The sequence below is a fragment of the Rissa tridactyla genome, chromosome 3 (genome assembly GCF_028500815.1).
Source record: "Rissa tridactyla isolate bRisTri1 chromosome 3, bRisTri1.patW.cur.20221130, whole genome shotgun sequence".
NCBI classification, from domain to species: Eukaryota; Metazoa; Chordata; class Aves; order Charadriiformes; family Laridae; genus Rissa; species Rissa tridactyla.
This window is the reverse complement of record NC_071468.1, coordinates 125,504,778-125,525,539: the sequence shown is the minus strand read 5'-3', so window position 1 is coordinate 125,525,539 and position 20,762 is coordinate 125,504,778. Positions and strand designations below refer to the sequence as shown.

Here is a 20,762-nt window from a genome sequence, read left to right as displayed (position 1 = left end):
TAACAAAGTGCTGCCATCAGTGTGCCACCAGGCATCGAGAGAGACAGGGACAATGAAAAGTGTCTGCTACTCAACCCCGAATTTGTCAAGTTGTGTGTTTGTGGGATTTTAGATCTACAGGCTACGTAATGTCTTGAAGCTTCTTCCAGCGCCGGTTGCTGAAATATCCAACCCAGCTGGTAAGGAATTACTGAGGGACTGGGGATTTAGGATGACTCACCAAGCATGTGAGGCATTCGATCGATCTTCTTTCCTATGGGCTATGAGATTTTAAACGCCAATGAAGAAACACTCAGCAATTTTGAGAGCGAGCCTACCACTCGTTAAATCAGCAGCGTCCCCTCGCACCTACTTCATCGGAGAATCAAGAATGGTTTGGGTGGGACGGGACCTTCAAAGGGCATTTAGTCCAATCCCCTGCCATGGGCAGGGACATCTTCAACTAGAGCAGGTTGCTCAGAGCCCCGTCCCACCTGGCCTGGGATGTTTCCAGGGATGGGGCAGCCACCACCTCTCTGGGCAACCTGGGCCAGGGGCTCACCACCCTCACCATAAAAATACAGCACACAGCTTCAGGAATTTGTTTTGGTACCTCTCCAGTGTGGGAAGGTAGGGGACAAAACCAGCCTTCTCTTCTGAACTTCCCCTTTCACTCGTCAGAACAAGAAAGAGACCATTAGTGTTATAAATACGATGTCCCTGCACCAAAGAACAACTGAAAAGGTTCCTGTAGATCTGCAGTTTAACGGCGCAGATTGCTACATTAGACGTTAATGACTTCTGGTGAGTAAAAGTAGTGTGAGAAAAGAGGAGGAAGCCCCCAAATGCCTTGGGGGAATCCCTGCCATGTGTTCCTACAAGCAACAGCCACACTCAGCAGTTTAGGTGGCTCCACCTGAAGCTTATTACTGCCATGTATTTTTAAAAAAAGGCATGAAAACACTCAAAACCCAAAAAGATACCGATTAAAAAGAAGTGAGAATGACCAGGCGGGGGAAAATCCTTTATGACCTCTTCTTGGTTTGGATCTATTTGCTTTATTGTCCCTTTTTCAAGTTGCTGATGAGGCTCCTACAAGCTCGTGTGTTCGCCCGGACCCAGCAGCAAGTGGAGAGGGTCACTCGAGCATCGCTTACGTTTGCGTCTCTGCAGTGCAACGAGGCCCTGAAAAGGCTCCGGCGTGGCAAATGATGAATTCATCCAGCTAATATAGGTTAATACCAGCTTGCCTCTCGCTTCCAGATTTTGCCGACAACACCCCTTTACCTGCTCTGCACAAACAGTGCTCAGCTTCGTTAGGAACAAAGCACACCGAGGTGGGCGGCTAACCAGGACTGAGCACGCTACGGGCGATTTTTCTCCGTCTCTTCCCCAGCTACTCGACTCCTCTGATGATCTCCGGCTAATGAAGCGGGCCGGCGACGCTCGACATCACCCGCTCCTCCACGCCTACCATTCAGAAATCCATCCTGCCTTCCCATCGCCACCTTCAGCCTCGGCGCACTCAGGCGTGAAACATCCCTGGCCTGTGTCCATGTTAATTTTCTACTTGACAGAACACAAATAGAAACCCGGTCTGGGGGAAAACTGATCATCTTGCCGCATAGTAATTAGCTTATAGCAGGGAATGGCAGCGGTGCCAGACCTCCACACCGCCGCGATAAGGCTGCTACGTCACCGGGATGGAGCCAGGCTACAGTGAAATCTCGCTGCAGGGAGACGTTAAACCACCGCTTCAGAAGATGAGGCGTGCTGGTGCGGATTTGGCTGCGGTTCCAGACACCTCTCCAGTCTCGGGAGTAAATTACCAATGAGGCTCGTTTAAAGGCTACCGGAGACGGCGGAGGCACGGGCGACAAAACGCCTGCGCTTTAAAGGAGAAAGGGAAGGGTGCTTATTAATGGACCTCGGTGCATTCGGTTTGAACAGGGCAAGCACCTGCGATAGGGGAATTCAATCTCATCCCCCACCTCCCCGAACAAGCGTCTTCTCTACAGAGATAAGGAGACAATCCTGTTGGTACAAGCCAAGCTAGCCCGCATTCCCGATGCCGGCATAAACAGATAACGCTGACAGACGTCACAGCAGATACTGCAGCCGAAAAAGCTCTTCACTGTATTTACAGAGCTGGCTCTTAGCGTTTGAAAAGTAATTTGCAGTCTTAACAGCGTATAAACATTTGGGCTGCGCGTTGCTGGTCCCTGCCCTCGGAGCAGCCAGCAGCCTCACCCGCGGCACCGCAGCTCCCGGATCCGCCATGCCACGGAGGCAGCTCACCTGCTGCCACCACGGATCACCAGTAAGATGCCAAGCCTTTATGGACGGCAGGGCAGTATGAAGGTGCTGTCACCCTCCTTGTGGGAGCTGAGTTAGGCTGCGTAGACAGGGATGGAGACAGCTACTCAACAGCTGGATCCCTCCAATTCCTCCGCTGTCAATAAAGGGCGTACTCAGTGGTGGCCCCATCTTAACTTCAGACAAGAGGTTTGGGTTACAGAGGTAAAATAAAGAAGCCATGTACTGGCACTGTTAAACGCCGCTGGCACTGAAACCACCAACCTCTGCTGTGTCCATAGAAAGTGAAGTTGGAGGCAGCTACCTGTGCTCTGCACGTGCCACCGGTGTAAAGTTTAGAGGAAAGTGACTTTGACACACTGAAGATGCGTGAAGGGCACGCAGAGGTGGACAGTACAACTAGGGTTTGGAGACGGCAACATTGAAAATCCACGTGTAAAGCCAGCGGCTATCCCTGAGACAGGAGGAGACAGATCCTTTTCCAAAAAACAAAACAAAACAAAAAATCCCCAACAAGAACAGCAACAGTTACACGCGGAGTCAAAGCGAGATATTTCGGTGCCAGGACAGGATGTCAGTTTGGCACAAGCCCAGCACTTCTCACAAAGAGGAGCAGGAGATTAAGGATTGGCAAGGAGCTAGCAAAGCACAACAGCCCGGAGCGTACCCGGAGCCAGGAGGAGCGCAGCGTAAAGACGGGCTGCCCAAGCTCTGACGCATGGATGTCTCGCGCTCGGATTGCTGAGCCGTGTGTCGGCACGGGCTGGCCAGAGCCACCCGGCTATCGGCCAGTGGTGCTCCAAGGCTTCAAGGTAGAGACATGAAGGCCACGAAGCCCAGCCGGAACGACAGCGGCACCTTCGCTGGCTCAGCTCTGGGCTGTGTCGCTTCCTCCCTCCTTGGATGAGCACCCGGGCTTTACATGGTGGTGTCGGGGGGCAGGTCCAGGGGCAGTAAGTCCTCATGAGCGACGCTGAACGTGCGCGCGCTGCTGTCACCCTGTGCCGCTGCCTTCACTCACTCCCACCCTTCTGGCTCCGTAGACCTGCCGATTACAGCCTCCCTCCAGATTTCCTAGATTGCTGTAACACATGACGCACGCATTAAAAGAACAGAAATATTTGGGATGGGAACTTTCCCAAACCTGCACCTGCATAAGCATTATTTAAGTTCACAAAGACTCTTTCTAAAAGGAGGTCGGGAAGCATTTCTGCCACCGCTTCTTCACTGTCGCGTGTAGCTACGGTACTTCAAAAGAGGAAGGTATCAGCCTTGCAATTGCTGAGGTGCTTCAAGTAATTGTAAAGCACTGGCTTGAATCTCTCCGTTGTCATTGCCATTTTGGTGTAAGCACCAAAATCAGATGACGACACCAGAACAATTCATTTGCTGCTCAGAGGAAACACAAAGGACCCACAACGTATGAATTAATTTGAGACAGCCAGCCAGGAGCTTGATGCTTCTGTCATTTCGAGGGGGAGGACCCAGGACTTCGAATATTTCAGAATTTGTTGCATGTTACATTTCACATTCATCACTGGTGCTGTTTTGAAGAAACAGTCTGAAGTACTTGCTGCAGGATTAGGGTCAGAAAGGGCTAATTATGGGGTGTCAAGCAGCAAAGACTAAACAAGGCAATAGGAACCCTCAAGGAGACAACAGGAAAGGTTTTAACAGAGGACCGTCCTTTATCCACCTTCACCTAGACCGACGTTTACTCCTCCCAAGCTCACGGTAACACGGTGAGGCAGCACAACCAGCCCCACACAGCTTGTGGAAAAGGACAGGAGATAAGTTTTATCAGCTGTTACAGGCAGACAGACTGGCAAGGCAGAAAAATCCCCCGAGGGCTATCAGATACAAAGGCACCCTTCTCCCACTCTAGAAGTCCTTGGGCAACGAACGGCTGGAGGCCGAGAAGATGCTTGCGCGCTTACCCGGTATTTACTCCCTTCCCCAGGCCCCCAGCATCGGCACCGTCAGAAATGACATACTGATCCGACCCGCTGCCGCCCGCTCACGTTCTCCGGGCAGAGGCAGAGTCTGAAGCAAATACGCTGCGAGTTGGACTAAGACACGAGAGGTACGAGGGCTGCGTTGTACTCACGCCGCGGCGGGAATGCGGGGAACGAGTGGGTGTTTGTCCTAAATCATCCTCTGGATGCTGTGCAGTTTCTGATAAAAAAAAAAAAAATCAACCCTGTATTGCTTGAGTCACCGCGTGGGACCGCTCGCCACTGACTCCCAAAGGGGACGACCCTGGCGAGTGCTGACACCTACGGAACGCAAAACGGCAGATACAGCCTCAAAATAGAGCTAAGAAAAACCCCATCCCAAAGAGAAAGAGATACAGGGCTGTAGACTGAATGGTAAAAGAGGAATGGAAGGAAGAGCTTTGTTAGGGACTGGAGTAGCAGCATCGCAGCAAAAGGAGAGAAAACCCTGAATACAGAATTCAAGCACCGGCTATTGCCAAAAAGGAAGACGCGATTATAAATTCAGCAAGCTTACGAGCCCATCCAGTAGCCTCAAACACCAAGGTTTCTCACATTTTCAGTGCCTAAGGACTTGTGGACATCGGAGGAATAACATGTTTAAAATTGCTTCAGTGTAATTTAGGTTGGGGGTGGGGGGGAGCTTTCTTTAAAGGGAAAAAAGATGCAAATTCAAAGCAGGTACAACGAAAAGCGAAAACCCCCCCAACAACAAACCACACCACATAATCAACAAAAGGCAAAGAAAACACAAACGCAATTACAAATGCTGGAAAATGGAAAAACAGACATTTCAGATCAGACCTCCCCAGAGCTCTGAATAATGGAGTGATGCCTCCAGGGTCTACCATTCAGCTACCCAAGCCTGCATACTAATATACTACTCACATCAGAAGAGTAGAAAGGCACCACTCATGCAGAAAATTACCTTAAATGAGCAACGACTTCATGATAAACAAGCCGCTCGCTTTTTTTACTTTGCTCTTTGATTTAGGTGGTGTTGGGGGGGGGCACCTCCTCCCTGTCGCTAAGGAGCAGACACGGCACGCTTCTGGCTGGGCACAGAAACCTGGCGAACAGGCCACAAAACCACCTTGGGATTTTTTGTGACTATTTAATTCTGGTTGGTTTGGTCAAATTGTCCAGATACGAGATTGCATCTCTGGGGGGAAGGATGTACCTTGCCATCTTGGCATCCAGGGTCCAAAGCATCCAGGATGGCTAGCATCACTTTAAACAGAGCAGAGAATCCATCCCGTCGCAATACCAGACGTATAACTACGGCATCACACACAACCCGAGACCAGAATATCTATGGATGATGTTGTTTCCCATCCCACCGGTACCCTAATTTCCCCATGTGCTGCCAGAATCCAAAATGCCCGTCCTAACCTGGCTTGCAAATGGCTCATCTTGCCTTACAAATGCTCTCCCGGTGCGTTTGTCATTGACTCCGTTGTCGATTAAATGCACTTCTCCCACCGGTCCTCTCCAAATGAAGTGATATTTAACTAGACCCACCAGGAGGCAGCTGCTGTACAGCCTCGCCCGCCTTGTGCATCATTCCCCGGTTCATCGCCCGCGATGACTCCTGGGTGCCCAAAACAGGGGACCTCAGATTTTCCTTTGTTTGCGAGTAACCTCGCGTGGGTTTAGGTACTGTCGTTATAAGCAACGACAATCCTCTTAAATCCTGCTGCACCTTTTTCCTTTTCTGTCCGTAAAGCGAACATCCCTAAGAGAAGAGCTAAAAGACTTAGGATGAGAGCACAGGTTCAGCTGAACCTGTTTACTCCAAGAACAGCAGGGAGAACAGAATGCTTTGGAAAGAGTCTGCTGGGAAACTCTGAATTACTTTATTTTTTTCCCCTCGGAGCGCAAGCTAATGTGCCCTGAAGAAGCGCAGGAACTGATGGCATTCATTCGCGCAGTCCTAGCTGGAATGTGCTTTTAAAGGAAAAAAAAAAAAAAAAAAAATCTGCTCCCTGTCTGATGAATACCTCCGCTGGTGACGCAGGGAGAGGTCCTCACCCTGCTGCGGGCACGGCGGTGGCAGCTGATGAGGTGCACAATGTCACCCGGATCGCGGGGTGAGACCGGTTAAAGCAGGGAGGAACGTTGGTCTTTCTCTACCAGCCTTTCCAGAGGAACAAAGCACACCGGAGATAAGCCCGCCTGATAAACCAGAAGGAATTCTCAGCTAAAGCAGCAGCCGAAAAGCCGGACCGCAAGCGCGCATCAAATTTGGGTTATAAACATGACAAAGATGAAACCCACAACTCCACGAACTCTACGCTCGAAGCTTTGACTAAGAACAAGCTTTAAGCCTTTAACCCCTGGTGCCGCCTTGAAAAGGAGGATTACCACTCGTGGGCAGGGGAAGCGCAGTGCCGGTCAAAGGGGAAGATTCCCATGAAAGAAAACGATATTTATTTTTAAATCCCCCAAAAGTGCTATTGCTCACAGTTCTGATTCAACGCTATTTATACTGCTGTGCGTTACAAGTCACTAGGAGGCGAAATCACCTTCATTTTGTCATTAATCTGGTTTCTAAATACCTCCTACCCAATCTAATTTCAGAATTTGTGGGGTTTTCAGATGTTTGGGTTTTATCAACTTGGCTTGAGATTGGGAAAAGGGTTTTTGAGGAAGGAAGAAGCACAAAAGAGGTTTCCCCATATGTTCAACTCCCCCTCAAGTAGATTTTGTGTAGGGTTTGTCTTATTGGTTCTCCTTCTGCCCATTCTAAGGAAAACTCCCGCAGATGGGGACCACACAAAGGCCTTAAAATAAATACATAAATAAATAAATAAAAAATCAAGGCAGGTCCCCACCTTCCCAAACATGCTCAGCTGGGACAGACGCAAGACAGGTGGAAGTCTCTGGTCTGTATTACGCAGAAGTCAGGCCACATTACAAATCATCGTAAGATGTGTTACAGTATATAATATATATAAAAATAGCTTCCTACCAGAACAGCCTCGCAGAATGCTGGCTCTTGCAGAAATGCCCTTGCTTAAGGACAGCAATATTCCTGTTCACGCCTGCACCGAAATCCCAGTTAATACAGTATCAAGCCTGTTTTCAAAGCTGTTACATTATTAAACCATCAAAATTGAAGTTCATTAAGAACCAGGGGATTGTACACAGCAGCTATTCCACAGCACCAATCCCCTCGTTCGGGGTTTATCCTTGGCTTCTTCCAAATCCCCCTAATTAATTTCTTTTTTTTTTTTTTCAAAGGCCATCCATCTGCAGCAGACAAACATCAGAGAGTCAATTCATTAACATTCCCGCATTTCCACTCATCTTGGGCCGCTTCTTCTCTTATTAATAGCTAGCAAGATTGGCAGCTCTAAAAATAACCAACCAGCGCTGGAAGCCAAACTCCAGGGAGCCCTCCCGAACCCCATCAATCCTCCCAGCAACACTTCCCAGTCTTCCTAAGGTCTCCCGAGTACGCCCTGGCAGTCGGCAATCTCCGAGGCAGCCCATGAATCAACATCCAATATGAACTACGAGACGCTGATTACTCAAGTAATTCATTACTTCTAGGGTGACCAAAAGGCTGTTTACACGAGGAAATTAGGGTACTTTAGCCTACCGTCAAACGTGCCCTGAAACTTGCCCGCTGATTTATTTGCCGGCTCAGTTTCTCTCACCCTTAACGTTCTTCATCGCAGGAGAATTTAACACTGCTATGATGCATCGGATTCACTTTTAGAAAGTTCTGAACCCCCGTTTTCTCCCTAATTGCAAAAGGCGAAGGCAAGACTAGCACAGTTTCCTTAAACACATAAGACAGTGTGCTCAGGCAGCACCAACAGCCCGGGAGATGAGTCACCGGCTGTAATGAACGATTTTATCTCTCGTGGAGACTCCAGAAAACAGGTGGTATTAGTTTAATTTCTATTCACAGCCCCGCGATTGTGGATTCCGGGCTGCTGCAGCAGGCTTAGGAGAAAAATGTTGGGATCATTCACCCCAATCTGATTATTATGGTCCTACCGATCTTAATCGGGAGGCAATCATGAATTACTCACTTGTTTCCCATTTACATGTTTGTATCAAGTGATTTTTACAGTACTGCCTGACAGAGAACGTAAAGCCGCGAACGCTTCCCACTGAAATATGCCACTGACTCAGCGCGGAGGGGGAAGGAGCTTTCGCCCTCCTCGGAGCAAGAAACGGGCAAGTACAAGACTCCACGCCTGACCCAACCAAGGGGACATCTGCATTCGCAGGCATGTGAAATAATGTTTAATTAAGAGTATTGACTAGGTTATACGTGGGAAGGAAGCGAGCAGAGGGGGAAAAGATTATGTCTGAAGTCCTCCAGGGAGTCTGGACAAAAGGAAAATTGGCTCTGGCAGCTGACATGCTCTGCCATGGGGGAAAGAGGTTTCTAATGAGTGAGGCTCTGATGGACACAGCCTGAGATGTCAGCAAGTGTTGAATACTGCCTTGATCAGGATGGGCAGCAGATCAGCTGGACAGGGGAGAGGCGTTTCTAATGTAACCTCAGTAAAAGCGGATTAGTCATACAGTGTTTTTTTCCTTTCTTTCCTGTTTTTCACAGAATCCCAGACCGGCAGGGGTTGGCAGGGACCTCTGGAGATCATCCCGTCCAACCCCCGGCCACAGCAGGGTCACCCAGAGCAGGTGGCACAGGAACGCGTCCAGGCGGGGTTGGAATGTCTCCAGAGACGGAGACTCCCCCACCTCTCTGGGCAGCCTGTGCCAGGGCTCTGCCACCCTCACAGCAAAGAAGTTCCTCCTCATGTTGAGATGGAGCTTCCCATGGTCAAGTTTGTGCCTGTTACCCCTTGTCCTGTCCCCGGGCACCACTGAGAAGAGCCTGGCCCCATCCTCCTGACACCCACCCTTTCAGTATTTATAAGTGTTGATAACGTGTTTGTAACGACTTGTAACGGCATTGCCTGTTTTGGATGCTGTCCACACATAACCGTCATCTGAATTTACCTTAATCTGGCTTGAGTTAAATGCATTTCCAAACCAACTTCAAGCCACGCTTCAATCCAAGGCTGTGGCAAATAATCAGCCAGATGCTCTTGGACCTCTCCGGACTTAACCAACTCCCCAAATTCATTCCCCAAAACGGGTGAGCGGGCCCCCCGGCCAGCTGCACGAGCTAGAGATGGATGTTGGGCGTCACACGTCTGGGGAGACAGAAATATCTTCAGCGATCAACAGTGCCAAGCCAGGCTCTGCCATACAGCAGGATATAGGGGGCACCCGCTTCGGGGTCCCCAGAAATGGGCTGCCCTAAACCAATCAGTACGAGACGCCCCGACTCAACGCCAGGCTAGGGAACGGCCACAGATGATCATGGAATCACTGAACGGGTTGGGCTGGAAGAGACCTTTAACGATCATCTAGTCCAACTCCTCTGCCATGCTGACCGCTGCTAATTTCTAACCCCAGCCGCTAATTTCTAACCAGAGCTGAACTGGAACTGATCTCAGAGATGAGCTCTGACCTTTAGCCAATAATTAAAAACCCTTCATGCTGTCCTGTCTTAAAAATACATGTATTTCTTTTGGAAGAAAACAAAGAGAGAGTTTGCCTGGTGAGGGGCTTTGTAGGATGTCCAGGATTGGGAGGACTAGAGGGAATGGATTAAAACTAGAGATAGGACTATTCAGACTGGACGTTAGGAAGGAGTTCTTCACCGTGAGGGTGTGGAGACACTGGAACAGGTTGCCCAGAGAGGTGGTGGAAGCCCCATCCCTGGAAGTTTTTAAGGCCAGGCTGGACGGGGCTCTGAGCAACGTGGTCTAGTGGGAGGTGTCCCTGCCCATGGCAGGGGGGTTGGAACTAGATGGTCTTTGAGGTCCCTTCCAACCCTAACGATTCTATGGTTCTATGCTACTTAGACATAACTTTCCTAAAAATTGTTAAGAGTACAGGAATTCAACCATCCACCCCATCACTTTGCAGAGCGCAGGCATCAGCGTGGACCACGGACCATTCCCTGAGGAGTTTGAGTGTTCTGGCACTATTTAGTTGAGTAGTACTGATGTAGCCGTTAAGTGCAACACTGGAAAATACTGTTGAAGAAAGAACACTGTCAAACAAAACACTGCAACAAAGCATTAATAAGAACAGGCAGTCCTAACAAGATAAAGCCCTGTGAGAGACATCTTCAAAGCAGATCTCCTTTACACGCTTCTCTCTAAAAAGCAGTCAAAATTTTGCAATATGTCGGAGACATAACCTTGCAGTGAGTTCCCAGATTAAAAAAAAACAAAAAAAAAAAACAAAAAAAAAACCTATTTTGAAACCAAAATTAGCAAAACCAAGTTCATCCTCCAATGGAGAAAGAACTTCTGGCTGCATTTTTATTTCAGATAAAACCTAGAGGAGAACCGCAATTCAAGTGGTAACATCTCCAAGGAAACAGCTGGAAAACTTGTGGTCTTTGCAGATGCCGTAGTATTCTGTATTCAAAGACAAACTGTACCAGATTGTACTTTGCACTCCGGGGGATAAAAAAAAATAAAATAATAAAAAAAAAAAAATCGCAGACAAGGTCTTAGTAAGATGCCACAAACTGTGCATGCAGCAAAACAAGACTTCTTGCACGGCATCTCAATGCAAAGGATGTATTCTTCACATCGGTTCGCTAAAATGCAGCTAAAATTAGCAACATGAATGCTTTCACAAATCGTTTGCTAGTAATTGCTGTACGTTTGCTCCTCTTGTCACCAGAAGTGTTCTTTAGCACAGAGGAACCGCGACTCCCTCTCTCCACGCATCCCAAGCCAAGATGCTACGAGCAAAACCGAATGAAACCAACCGAGGAGTGGCGTGGAATGGACGTTACTTCGCCGTTTATGAAATTCCCAGTTCAAATTGACGCCCACGCAGCAGCTACAGGGAAACGGGACTGGCATATGTCTTAAGCAAACAAGAAACAGGGAATCCAGAGAATACCGAATTATCTTTAGGCACCCGGGCACTGCCTGCGCACTGCCCTCGCTCACGCTCTGGCCCTTGTCACAAGTACTCGTCGAGACAGTGCACTGCAGCTTTCCAACACCCTGGGACGTTACACGGCTGGAAATGCACAGAGAGGCTCTTCAGCACTCAGCAGCTTGGATCAAAGTCGAGGTTTTCTGCTTTTCAGGGTATTTTAGCGGGGTGGCACAAGATTATTATTATTTTTGAACAGTCTATACCACAGCTATTCTGTTTAAGTCCCCCAGGATACATTAATCTTATGCCAACAAGAGTTTCTCCTCCCATACAACTCGCCAGCTTCCCCAGTTATAAAACCTATACGCCTGCAAAAGCTTTCCACAGCTACCATAACTGCTAATGTAAGAGAAATTAAGGTAGTCCCGACCTTGACTTCACACGCACGCCATGAACCGATGCCACTCTCAGTCACAATGCCTTGAAAATGAAGTAGGAGAAAGGGCTGCAGCTCTTTCTTACATCGCTCCCTTCTTCATGATCATGCTTAATGTATCCTAAAAGCACATCTGTCCGCCCTAATGACGCTACTTGCAGAAAGACTCTAAAATGGAGGCTGGCAATTTTCTATCCTCATAAGCTCTTGGAAAGAAGCCTTCGACAATAACAACCTGCGATGGGGACAAATCAGCGAGGTCGGAAAAAGCAGCGTTTGGAGGAGGAAAAAGACACCCATGGTCACGCAGCCCGTCTCCTTCGGCACCGAGAGCAGGACGGTTCCCCGCAGCGCGTCCTCTGGGACGCTGCTTACAATAATCGTATTGCCTGGACAAAGCTGTGATGGAATTTGACTCCATTACGAAGAAGCACCTGCTGATGCTCATCTTCCACCTAATACGATGAATGGTCACAGCGTTGGCGTTGGCTGCAGTGGGTTTATTTTCAGATTAAGGTATATATTAAAAAAAATAAGGGATAAAGCAAAGGTACCTGAAATTACAGCAATTTTCCACGACCCGTGCTCCTCCTTGGCTATTCTTTCTGCCTCTTCCATTAGCAACATACCAAATCCCTACAATGGGAGAAATAACAGGAAGAAAAGGTAAGTTCTGTAAGAATAGAAAGCGTAAGCAAGGTCAGAATGTAAGCATTAGTACGGTTTCAAGAGACCCATATTTTTAGCACAGGAATGATCAAAACCTGACTGCAGGAGAGGGCTGGAGAAGAGGTGTACCAACACTGAGCTTTACAGTGGAGCCCTCTCAGGGCTTTTTTCTGATCATGAAACTCCCCACAGGCAGTTCTAGTGCCTGAATGCTTCTCCATGGCAGGAACAGAATGAAGTTAAATCCACTGATGGTAAGGCAAGGTGGTACGAAATCCTCTAATTCCCAGCACTGGACAAGTCTACCCTGCTGAGACAACCGATCCTGAACAGCAATCGCCCATCCTAACGTCTGCCTGGGTCTGTGGTAGGGAATGAAACAAACTCAGAGCACCAACCTCAGATGCGATTGCCCATGCTGTCACAGAATCACAGAACTACAGAGTGGCAGGGCTTGGCAGGGACCTCTGGAGATCGTCCCGTCCAACCCCCGGCCAGAGCAGGGTCACCCAGAGCAGGTGGCACAGGAACGCGTCCAGGCGGGGTTGGAATGTCTCCAGAGACGGAGACTCCCCCACCTCTCTGGGCAGCCTGTGCCAGGGCTCTGCCACCCTCACAGCAAAGAAGTTCCTCCTCATGTTGAGATGGAACTTCCCATGGTCAAGTTTGTGCCTGTTACCCCTTGTCCTGTCCCCAGGCACCACTGAGAAGAGCCTGGCCCCATCCTCCTGCCACCCCCCCTTTCAGTATTTACAAGCGTTGATAAGGTCCCCCCTCAGTCGTCTTTTTTCCAGACTGAAGAGACCCAAATCCCTCAGCCTTTCCTCATCAGAGAGATGTTCCAGTCCCCTCAGCATCTCGGTAGCCCTTTGCTGTCCCCTCTCCAGCAGTTCCCTGTCCTTCTGGAACCGGGGAGCCCAGAACTGGCCCCAGTGCTCCAGGTGCGGCCTCCCCAGGGCAGAGCAGAGGGGAAGGATGACCTCCCTCCACCTGCTGGCCACACTCATCCCAGTGCCATCCTGACTGGGGACATCAGCCGTAACCAGTGTGGCCAGACACTACAGACCCAGAGACGGGCCCTGCTGCTGTTCGCTTTTCTGATCCACATCTCGCCTTAGCGCCTCGCAATCTTTATTTCCACCGCCCCTGCAGGAGCCGGGAGCTGTTGCCGTGCTGGTTTCAGGATGAGGAATTGAGGCTCGCAGCGACCTCGGGGCTGGTGGGGGCTACATCAAACGGCTCGAGCTCTGCACCGCTCGCCCAGGCTCAGCTCCCGACACGGGAGATGCCAAATGACAAAGAATCGCAGAAGAACACGGCCACGTTCTGCACCAGATCCACACCTCTATTTACGGTTGGGAATCTCGCACAGCGGGAGAGCTACTGGAATCACTACAACGCTTCAAAACAAGGGAAGAGCCTTTCCACTCTATTTAACAACTTCGCCGTCCTCTATATCTGGGAGTAATTGATTGGATTAATTCGCTCCTGCCAGTAGGATGCAGGAATTCTACTGGGCTCTTTGTTCATCCGTTTTCCGGACAAGATGTACAGTGGCGACACTGAAGCAGATGTGATTTAATTCTAAAAAAAAGACATTTAACACTTACAGGCATTTTTAAATAACACACAGAAATCTTCATTCTAAAACATCCTCCTAATCAGAAATTGCCCCCACAACTGTGAAGAACACTTTCTGATTAACCTCTTGAACACTGACTATTCCGAACGAACATGAGTGCGTCATATGCCATGAAATTTCAATTTGCAGCCTATTTTAATGTTTGTAGTTGGCTGTTTGCAATTGATTTTCTCTCTCTTTTTTTTTTTTTCTTCAAATACCTAGGATTACTGCTTTTTCCTTCCTGAATTTTTAAGTGTTAACTATTTTATAGTGGAAACATCCACTTCTTTTTTCATTTTTTTTACTTTTTTTTTTTTTCTCCTCCCAGCCACTGCCTTATGGTCACACATCATCAGCGTCTAGCAAAACTGCATCTTAATGCATATACTCAGGGAAAGATTAATAAATAGAAGGGAGTTAATTTAAACCATCAGCCCTGAGCACTTCTGGCAAAGAGGACAAACTGATTGCTTTTTTTTTTTTTAAAAAAAGCTCAGTCTAAAGATTCAAAACCTACCAGGGCAAAATTTAATTCGCATTTTTGCTCACCGCAAGCCACGGCATGTTATGCGCAGCGGCAGGATAAGGTGCAATTTTCATACGAGTCACCGCAAGGAATTAGAAACACAGCTTTCCACTCCATTCTCACATGCTTTAAGATATATATATATACAGAATGACCTCACAAGTGTGTCTGAAGCAAAAAAACTGTCAGACACAACTAAGAGATGTTGCTCGGGAGTCTCACCCATCACTTAAACCGACACATCTCAGAACCAAAGTTGGGTTTCTTCTGTTTCGGTAGGAAGAATGTATCCAGTAAATGCTCCTTGGGAAGAAAACTGGGTAGTACCAAAGAAAATTGCACCTTCCCACACGTAATTATTTCAGATTTCAGAAGTGAAATTCATCTACCGAACACGATCAATTCCAGAAGGAAACAAAAAGGCACAACGGATGTATCTCCTTTGTTTTGCTTTTACTCGGGGAAGTCTGATGTGGCGCACAGGATATTAAAGGGAAGATACTTCAGAACCAAAGATGCTCAGTACTCGAAAGCCAAATTAGCACCAGCGTACATGAGCTCGCATTGTACGGGCACGACGCAATGCCGATAGCGTTCAGGCATGCTTTTTTTCATCTCAGAGCAGTTGCAATTGCCTAAACACAATCACAGCACGATTTCAGCAGCCGAAATGCAAGAAGGGGCTCAAATTCAATTCTGTTTCTATTGCAGCGGGCTCTAATCCAAGCAACTGAATGAATCTCAGATATTAAATAAAACACTTCTCCAATTACGCTGGGGGAGGGAAGCAGGGCGCAAGGAAGAGGCAGAGATGACAAATAAAGATGGCTTGGGGTACCTGGTGCTGAAATTTTGAAGGATCCCGACTGCTGACAGGGACCACGCTCCCGTACACGTGCAATTCACGGACAATGGAAACGCCTCCTTTCAGCTCAGGTCTGAACGACTCCTCCGAACACTTCCGCAGGCGTAGAAGGCCAACGAGAATATCCTGCTCTGGGTCTTCATAGGAGAGGAAGGTCTCCCAGCCACCATTAGCCACATAATCTCTTCTAACTAATTCAATCTGCACAAAGAGAAGCAGCGATGATGAATACAAAGAGGAAAAGAGAAAGGGAAAAAACTTCTTTAAAAATATTTAAGCAACACGTTGAACAGACCAAAACCAATTTCATGGATCCATAAACTATTATGATTCAGAGAAAACATGAAGGGCTTTCTTAAAGGCCAATTTAACTCTAGATGGATTTCAGCAGTACTGGGTAAGAACTGCTGTTACCGCAGTCCTATTAAAGATAAACCATGCGACTACTTTAATAGAAACGTATTTGCCAATGGGACAGACCTACCCTTCTGTCCCTATTTGCAAGCGTTCCAGTAGCTTGGTAACCCACATGCTTACCCGTTTGTACCCGTTCAGAAACCTAAAGCCTACGTTTCTTGAGTTACTCTGGTTTCATAATCACTGCAAGATCAAGGACAGGGGGTGGGATGGGCAACTCTTGCCACCAATCAAGGGACTTGCTCTAATTGAAATTCAGCTGCAGTTACAAATTCCCTGACGTAGAATGAGTAGTTTTGCATCTGCCTTCGCTACACTTGCATTTAGGTCCACATCTCTACTGCTTTGCAAAAGAGATGGCTTGAGATTTCTACGGAGCACGGGTCTCCCAAGCAGCAGTCAACTTCTTTACTAACTACCAGTTAGTTCTTTCCAGCGCCGCACAGGACCTACCTACAGGAGCAAACCATGTACTGCAAGAGGAGTGGATCTGAAAGAGTCGGTGTTGAGTGAGTATTGCGTTACGTGTGCCTTACAGAATCAGCGGGAAGGGTTTTTTACCCATTCAGACAGCACTGAAGACACCAAAACCATCCAGACGAGCACCCTGACAACTGCCCAGCAACAACATAATACTTGCCTCAACTCCCATTTTCGGTAACAATCTGGGCTAAGGCAGCTCTGAGGATCACAACAAAGTGGAAGGGAAAAGTGAAATGAGAGTTGGCTGACTGTGGAGAATACGATAAAGACCGCGCTTGGGTAGAAGAAATGACTTCTGCAGAGCACCTAGAAGCTATGGAGAGTAACTGGCAGGTAAGAGGGCAGAAAGAAAACTTCTTTTTTTGGACAGTCCTGACCTACCATCACCACGAAGCAGCTCCAGGACCCAAGATGAGACTCCCTTATGCCAACATGAGACTCGATCAAATCTCACGTAACAGTAGCCGTGTTTATCTGTAGCAGAGTTAGCCCTGAGTTCATCGGATGTAACCTGTAGCCGATGATGATAATGTCACATCTTTGGTGACATAGCGAGTCATTCTGCATTTTGAATTGCTCTGGTATAGCTGAAAGCCCATCCTTGCTGTAGGGACTCCCTTGCCCACCTGTAACAACCAGGTGCCATAAGCAGATCAAAACTATTTCCCAAATTTCCTGGCTCAAGAGAGGAGTGGCAGCAATAGTTCGCCATATTGAGAGCCCGATGACAACACAGTATGTGTTGGGGGGGTTTCAGAGGAGATTAGTTTTGGTGTCATCCCATGAACCAGGCACCCATCACCAGCTGCCGTACCTTAGGTGCACGCCCGGAAGGCGCTTTCTAAATCAATCTGAAAGAAACCAGGTTTCTACACTTCCTCATGCTTTCAAAGTGGGGATCAATTGGAAGATTCGCTTCAAAAGCACACCCCTGATGTGAACTAAACCCAGCACCTAGATACACCTGCCGTCATTTGAACAGACTCCTTTAACTTCAGGAATTCAAAAGCAAATGGAAAGCGTCAGCGGAGGCACTGGTGTTTCTGCCAGTTACATCCCGACAGCACAACACAGGATTGATCCCTACGTACACCTCACCATGCTCTTCCCAGCACTACTATAAAGACTGAAGCAAAGGACCTTAGCACTTTTTCTGCAAATTCTCTAATACCCCCAAATCCATGAATTAAAGATTTGTTTACAGAAAAGCCATGAGGGATTCTGTCGCCTGCCTGCTCTACTCCATGACGAAGCCTGGGTGAACACGGCTCACAATTAAATCCCTCGCTGACTGGAGACGCAAGGCTCATTTCCAGGCTGACGTGCGGTGCCCAAGCAGACGTCTGCCGATGTGCCAAGTTCTCCAAGAGCAGAACTCCACTCCGGCTTGTGTGTCAGGACGGCTGACACACGCGGATCCAGATCTACCACTGGGTACATAACCCCACCAGTGAAATGGAAATGTACAGGACAATAAAAGAGTGTCACATTTTTTAAAATACGCAGATTCTGCAGTTGGTTTACCTATATGGAGAAGCAGTTAGGTTGAAGCTTACTGCTAATGCATAAAGAAAGCAGAAAATAGTATTAAACACTGCTATACCAAGAGCTCGAAATGTCAAGCTTGGAGAACTCCCTGTTTCTCCTGAGGACAAAAGAAAACAAGTAGAAAACATGGCTCCATTGCTTGTCCTCCAGTAGGACCACATGCCCTGTTATGCCCACAGCCAGTTCGAAACCCACTTGTAGAGAGAGATGAAGCAAGAGCACAGGAACCTCCACCAGCAGGCTTTATACTGTCTGCGCGTGCATTTTTACAGCACCATAAGCACGGACCAGAGATGCTGATCTGCTCAGAGAAGTCCCCACTGGATTGAGTTTTTTTGTTCTCCCCACTTCCCTGGGCACAGGTTCCTAGGATACGTGAGACCCCTCTCCAAGGGTTTTCAGGGACTCATGAGATGGTCAAAGCCTTTTCCTTCTGGGATACTGGTACAAACGGGGCAAAAGCCAGCCTGAATGCCCTCCTGGGCAGTTGGTCACCGCAGTCCCCAGTGTCAGTCCCTCGTCCATAAACCATCCCGTGCGCTGGGTAAGAATAACCCTCGCCAGCTTGGGTCACCGTCAAATGTCCAGCACAGGTTGTTTTAAACTTACTTTGACAAACAAAGGGAAAACCCAGTCGCAGATTACACTCTTAAACTAAACCAGCTACTCCCAGCTTAAAAATCTGCCTTATTCCTACTAAGGCTCTACATTGAGATCATTATCTTGATACAAACCCCCCGCTTTGCTTGAACAGCAGCTCCTACATCTTACACTTTCTGCTTTAACGCTACCGTAGGTTCGTATCCGTAACAGAGCTGTCATTGCCCCTCGCCTTTCAAAAACTGTCAATCCAACGTCTCTTTACAGCAACAATTCACCCGAGCGCTTTTAAGGCTCTTACGTAGCACTACGCAGCCTTAACCGTTCCGAGAGCAAGCACATACCTTCCGCTGCTGCGGAGAAACGCCGCTAATTGAAAAGGCAGCTCAGAGACAGCTCTGTAAACAACCAGCTACCGGCAACTAATCTACTTTAAACTGATTTTGTAAAAAAAAACCACCAAATTTTTAAAAGCAGACACACCATCGCATGATAAAAATACATAGAGCCCACTGATCCTTAACAGGAAGAAGGTGCAGAAAGTGTAACTAATTACAGCAAGCGATTAATTTACTTTAGATCTGACATGATAGCCTCTCTTATCAATAGGATGTGTTGTTTACTTACGGAGCCGAGGAAAACATCATACCTTGTCATTAGTCTAAAGCGCATGAAAAATTATACCATCTTCAGAATATTTCTCTTGCTTGCTGTCATGATAAATTTTGCGAAGACTACATAATGACATCCTCCTGCCACTCAGATAGATGAGTTTAACAAAGGGAATTTTCAACATAATGTTGCTTTGAAAACCCGGTGATAAGCTATTTGCTAACTACTCAAGAAATTTACAATTTAAATTAGATTAGCACCGCTGACAATAGACATCTTTGGAAGCAATTTCGTGAGATGACCGCAGACTAGCTACCAGGAGCGGAGCACAAAGACTACATGGCCTGTGTAAAAACAAGTCCGGACAGACTCAGCCCTTGCAGAAATACAGTAAGAAGATGATAATTTATTTGGGAGCGTTATACATTTCTATACGTTATACCCAGTTGTGCAAAACGGGGAGCATTGCACTCCATCTGAAGTCACATGATGGCAGGAGAAAACCAGACTATGACTCCTAGTAATCTCTGGTTTGCAAAGTGAGAACATGTTTCATGGGCTAAACACAGAGAATATTCATTCTACTTATCTTCTATCACCAAACTCAGAGCCTCCTTCAAGCCTAAATAATCAGTGGAGCTTCCAAAGGAAGACAGGACCTCTGTTAGGAACCTCCTTCTGTGCTGACACTTAGAAAGCCCAACCCCAGTTTAGTGGCTCACGTTTGCCAAGAATGGTTGGACCAAAAGATCCTTGATGTCCCCTCCAACCCGGTATTCTATGATTCTTTGATTTAGAACGTGGCTACGTGCCCATAGCAGCGAAGAGAGAGAGGGACGTCACTGTCATTCTGATTCAGCTTCTTATCTGGGGGTGGCACTATCTTCTGCCTGGAACAAAGAATCCTTGTTTCAAAGTAAAGGAGATCTATGATGAACAAACTCCGCAATCATTTCCAAGTCCTTCCTTAAGGTCAACAGAGGAAGAGGAAGAGAATACTTCGGGGGTATGATTTATTAGTCACAGTATACATATATACTAAGATGGATCTGATCCTGTATGATCTTAGAAAGTTCATCTCCTTGGATCATAGAATCACAGAATGGTTTGGGTGGGAAGGGACCTTAAAGATCAGCCAGTTCCAACCCCCTGCCCTGGGCAGGGACACCTCCCACCAGCCCAGGTTGCTCCAAGCCCCGGCCAACCTGGCCTTGAACCCCTCCAGGGATGGGGCAGCCACAGCTTCTCTGGGCAACCTGGGCCAGGGGCTCACCCCCCTCACACCAAAGAATTTCTTCACAATATCTCATCTCAATCTCCCCTCTTGCAGTGTAAAACCCTTCCCCCTCGTCCCATGGCTCCCCTCCCTGCTCCAGAGTCCCTCCCCAGCTTTCCTGGAGCCCCTTGAGGGACTGGCAGGGGCTGGAAGGTCTCCGCGGAGCCTTCTCTTCTCCAGGCTGGACCCCCCCAGCTCTCTCAGCCTGTCCTCCCAGCAGAGGGGCTCCAGCCCTCCCAGCATCTCCGGGGCCTCCTCTGGCCCCGCTCCAACAGCTCCGTGTCTCTCCTGTGCCGAGGCCCCAGCGCTGGAGGCAGCACTGCAGGGGGGTCTCCCCCGAGCGCAGCAGAGGGGCAGAATCCCCCCCTCGCCCTGCTGCCCACGCTGCCGGCTCCTGTGGAGCTTCTCACCCACCAACACCCCCAAGTCCTTCTCCTCAGGGCTGCTCTCCAGCCATTCTCCTCCCAGCCTGGATTTG

The 20,762-nt window shown here is 48.2% G+C and overlaps 1 protein-coding gene across 1 annotated transcript in view; it reads right to left on the bottom strand.

Moving 5' to 3' along the window:
• ELP3 (elongator acetyltransferase complex subunit 3) overlaps window positions 1-20,762 on the bottom strand; it is a 100,960-nt gene that overhangs the window by 10,824 nt on the left and 69,374 nt on the right. Inside the window, exons 13-14 of the mRNA XM_054194709.1 lie at window positions 15,322-15,549; window positions 12,219-12,300 (exon numbers count right to left, since the gene is read on the bottom strand). Of these exons, the coding sequence (XP_054050684.1) occupies window positions 12,219-12,300; window positions 15,322-15,549 (310 nt within the window). The remainder of the gene's footprint in view (window positions 1-12,218; window positions 12,301-15,321; window positions 15,550-20,762) is intronic.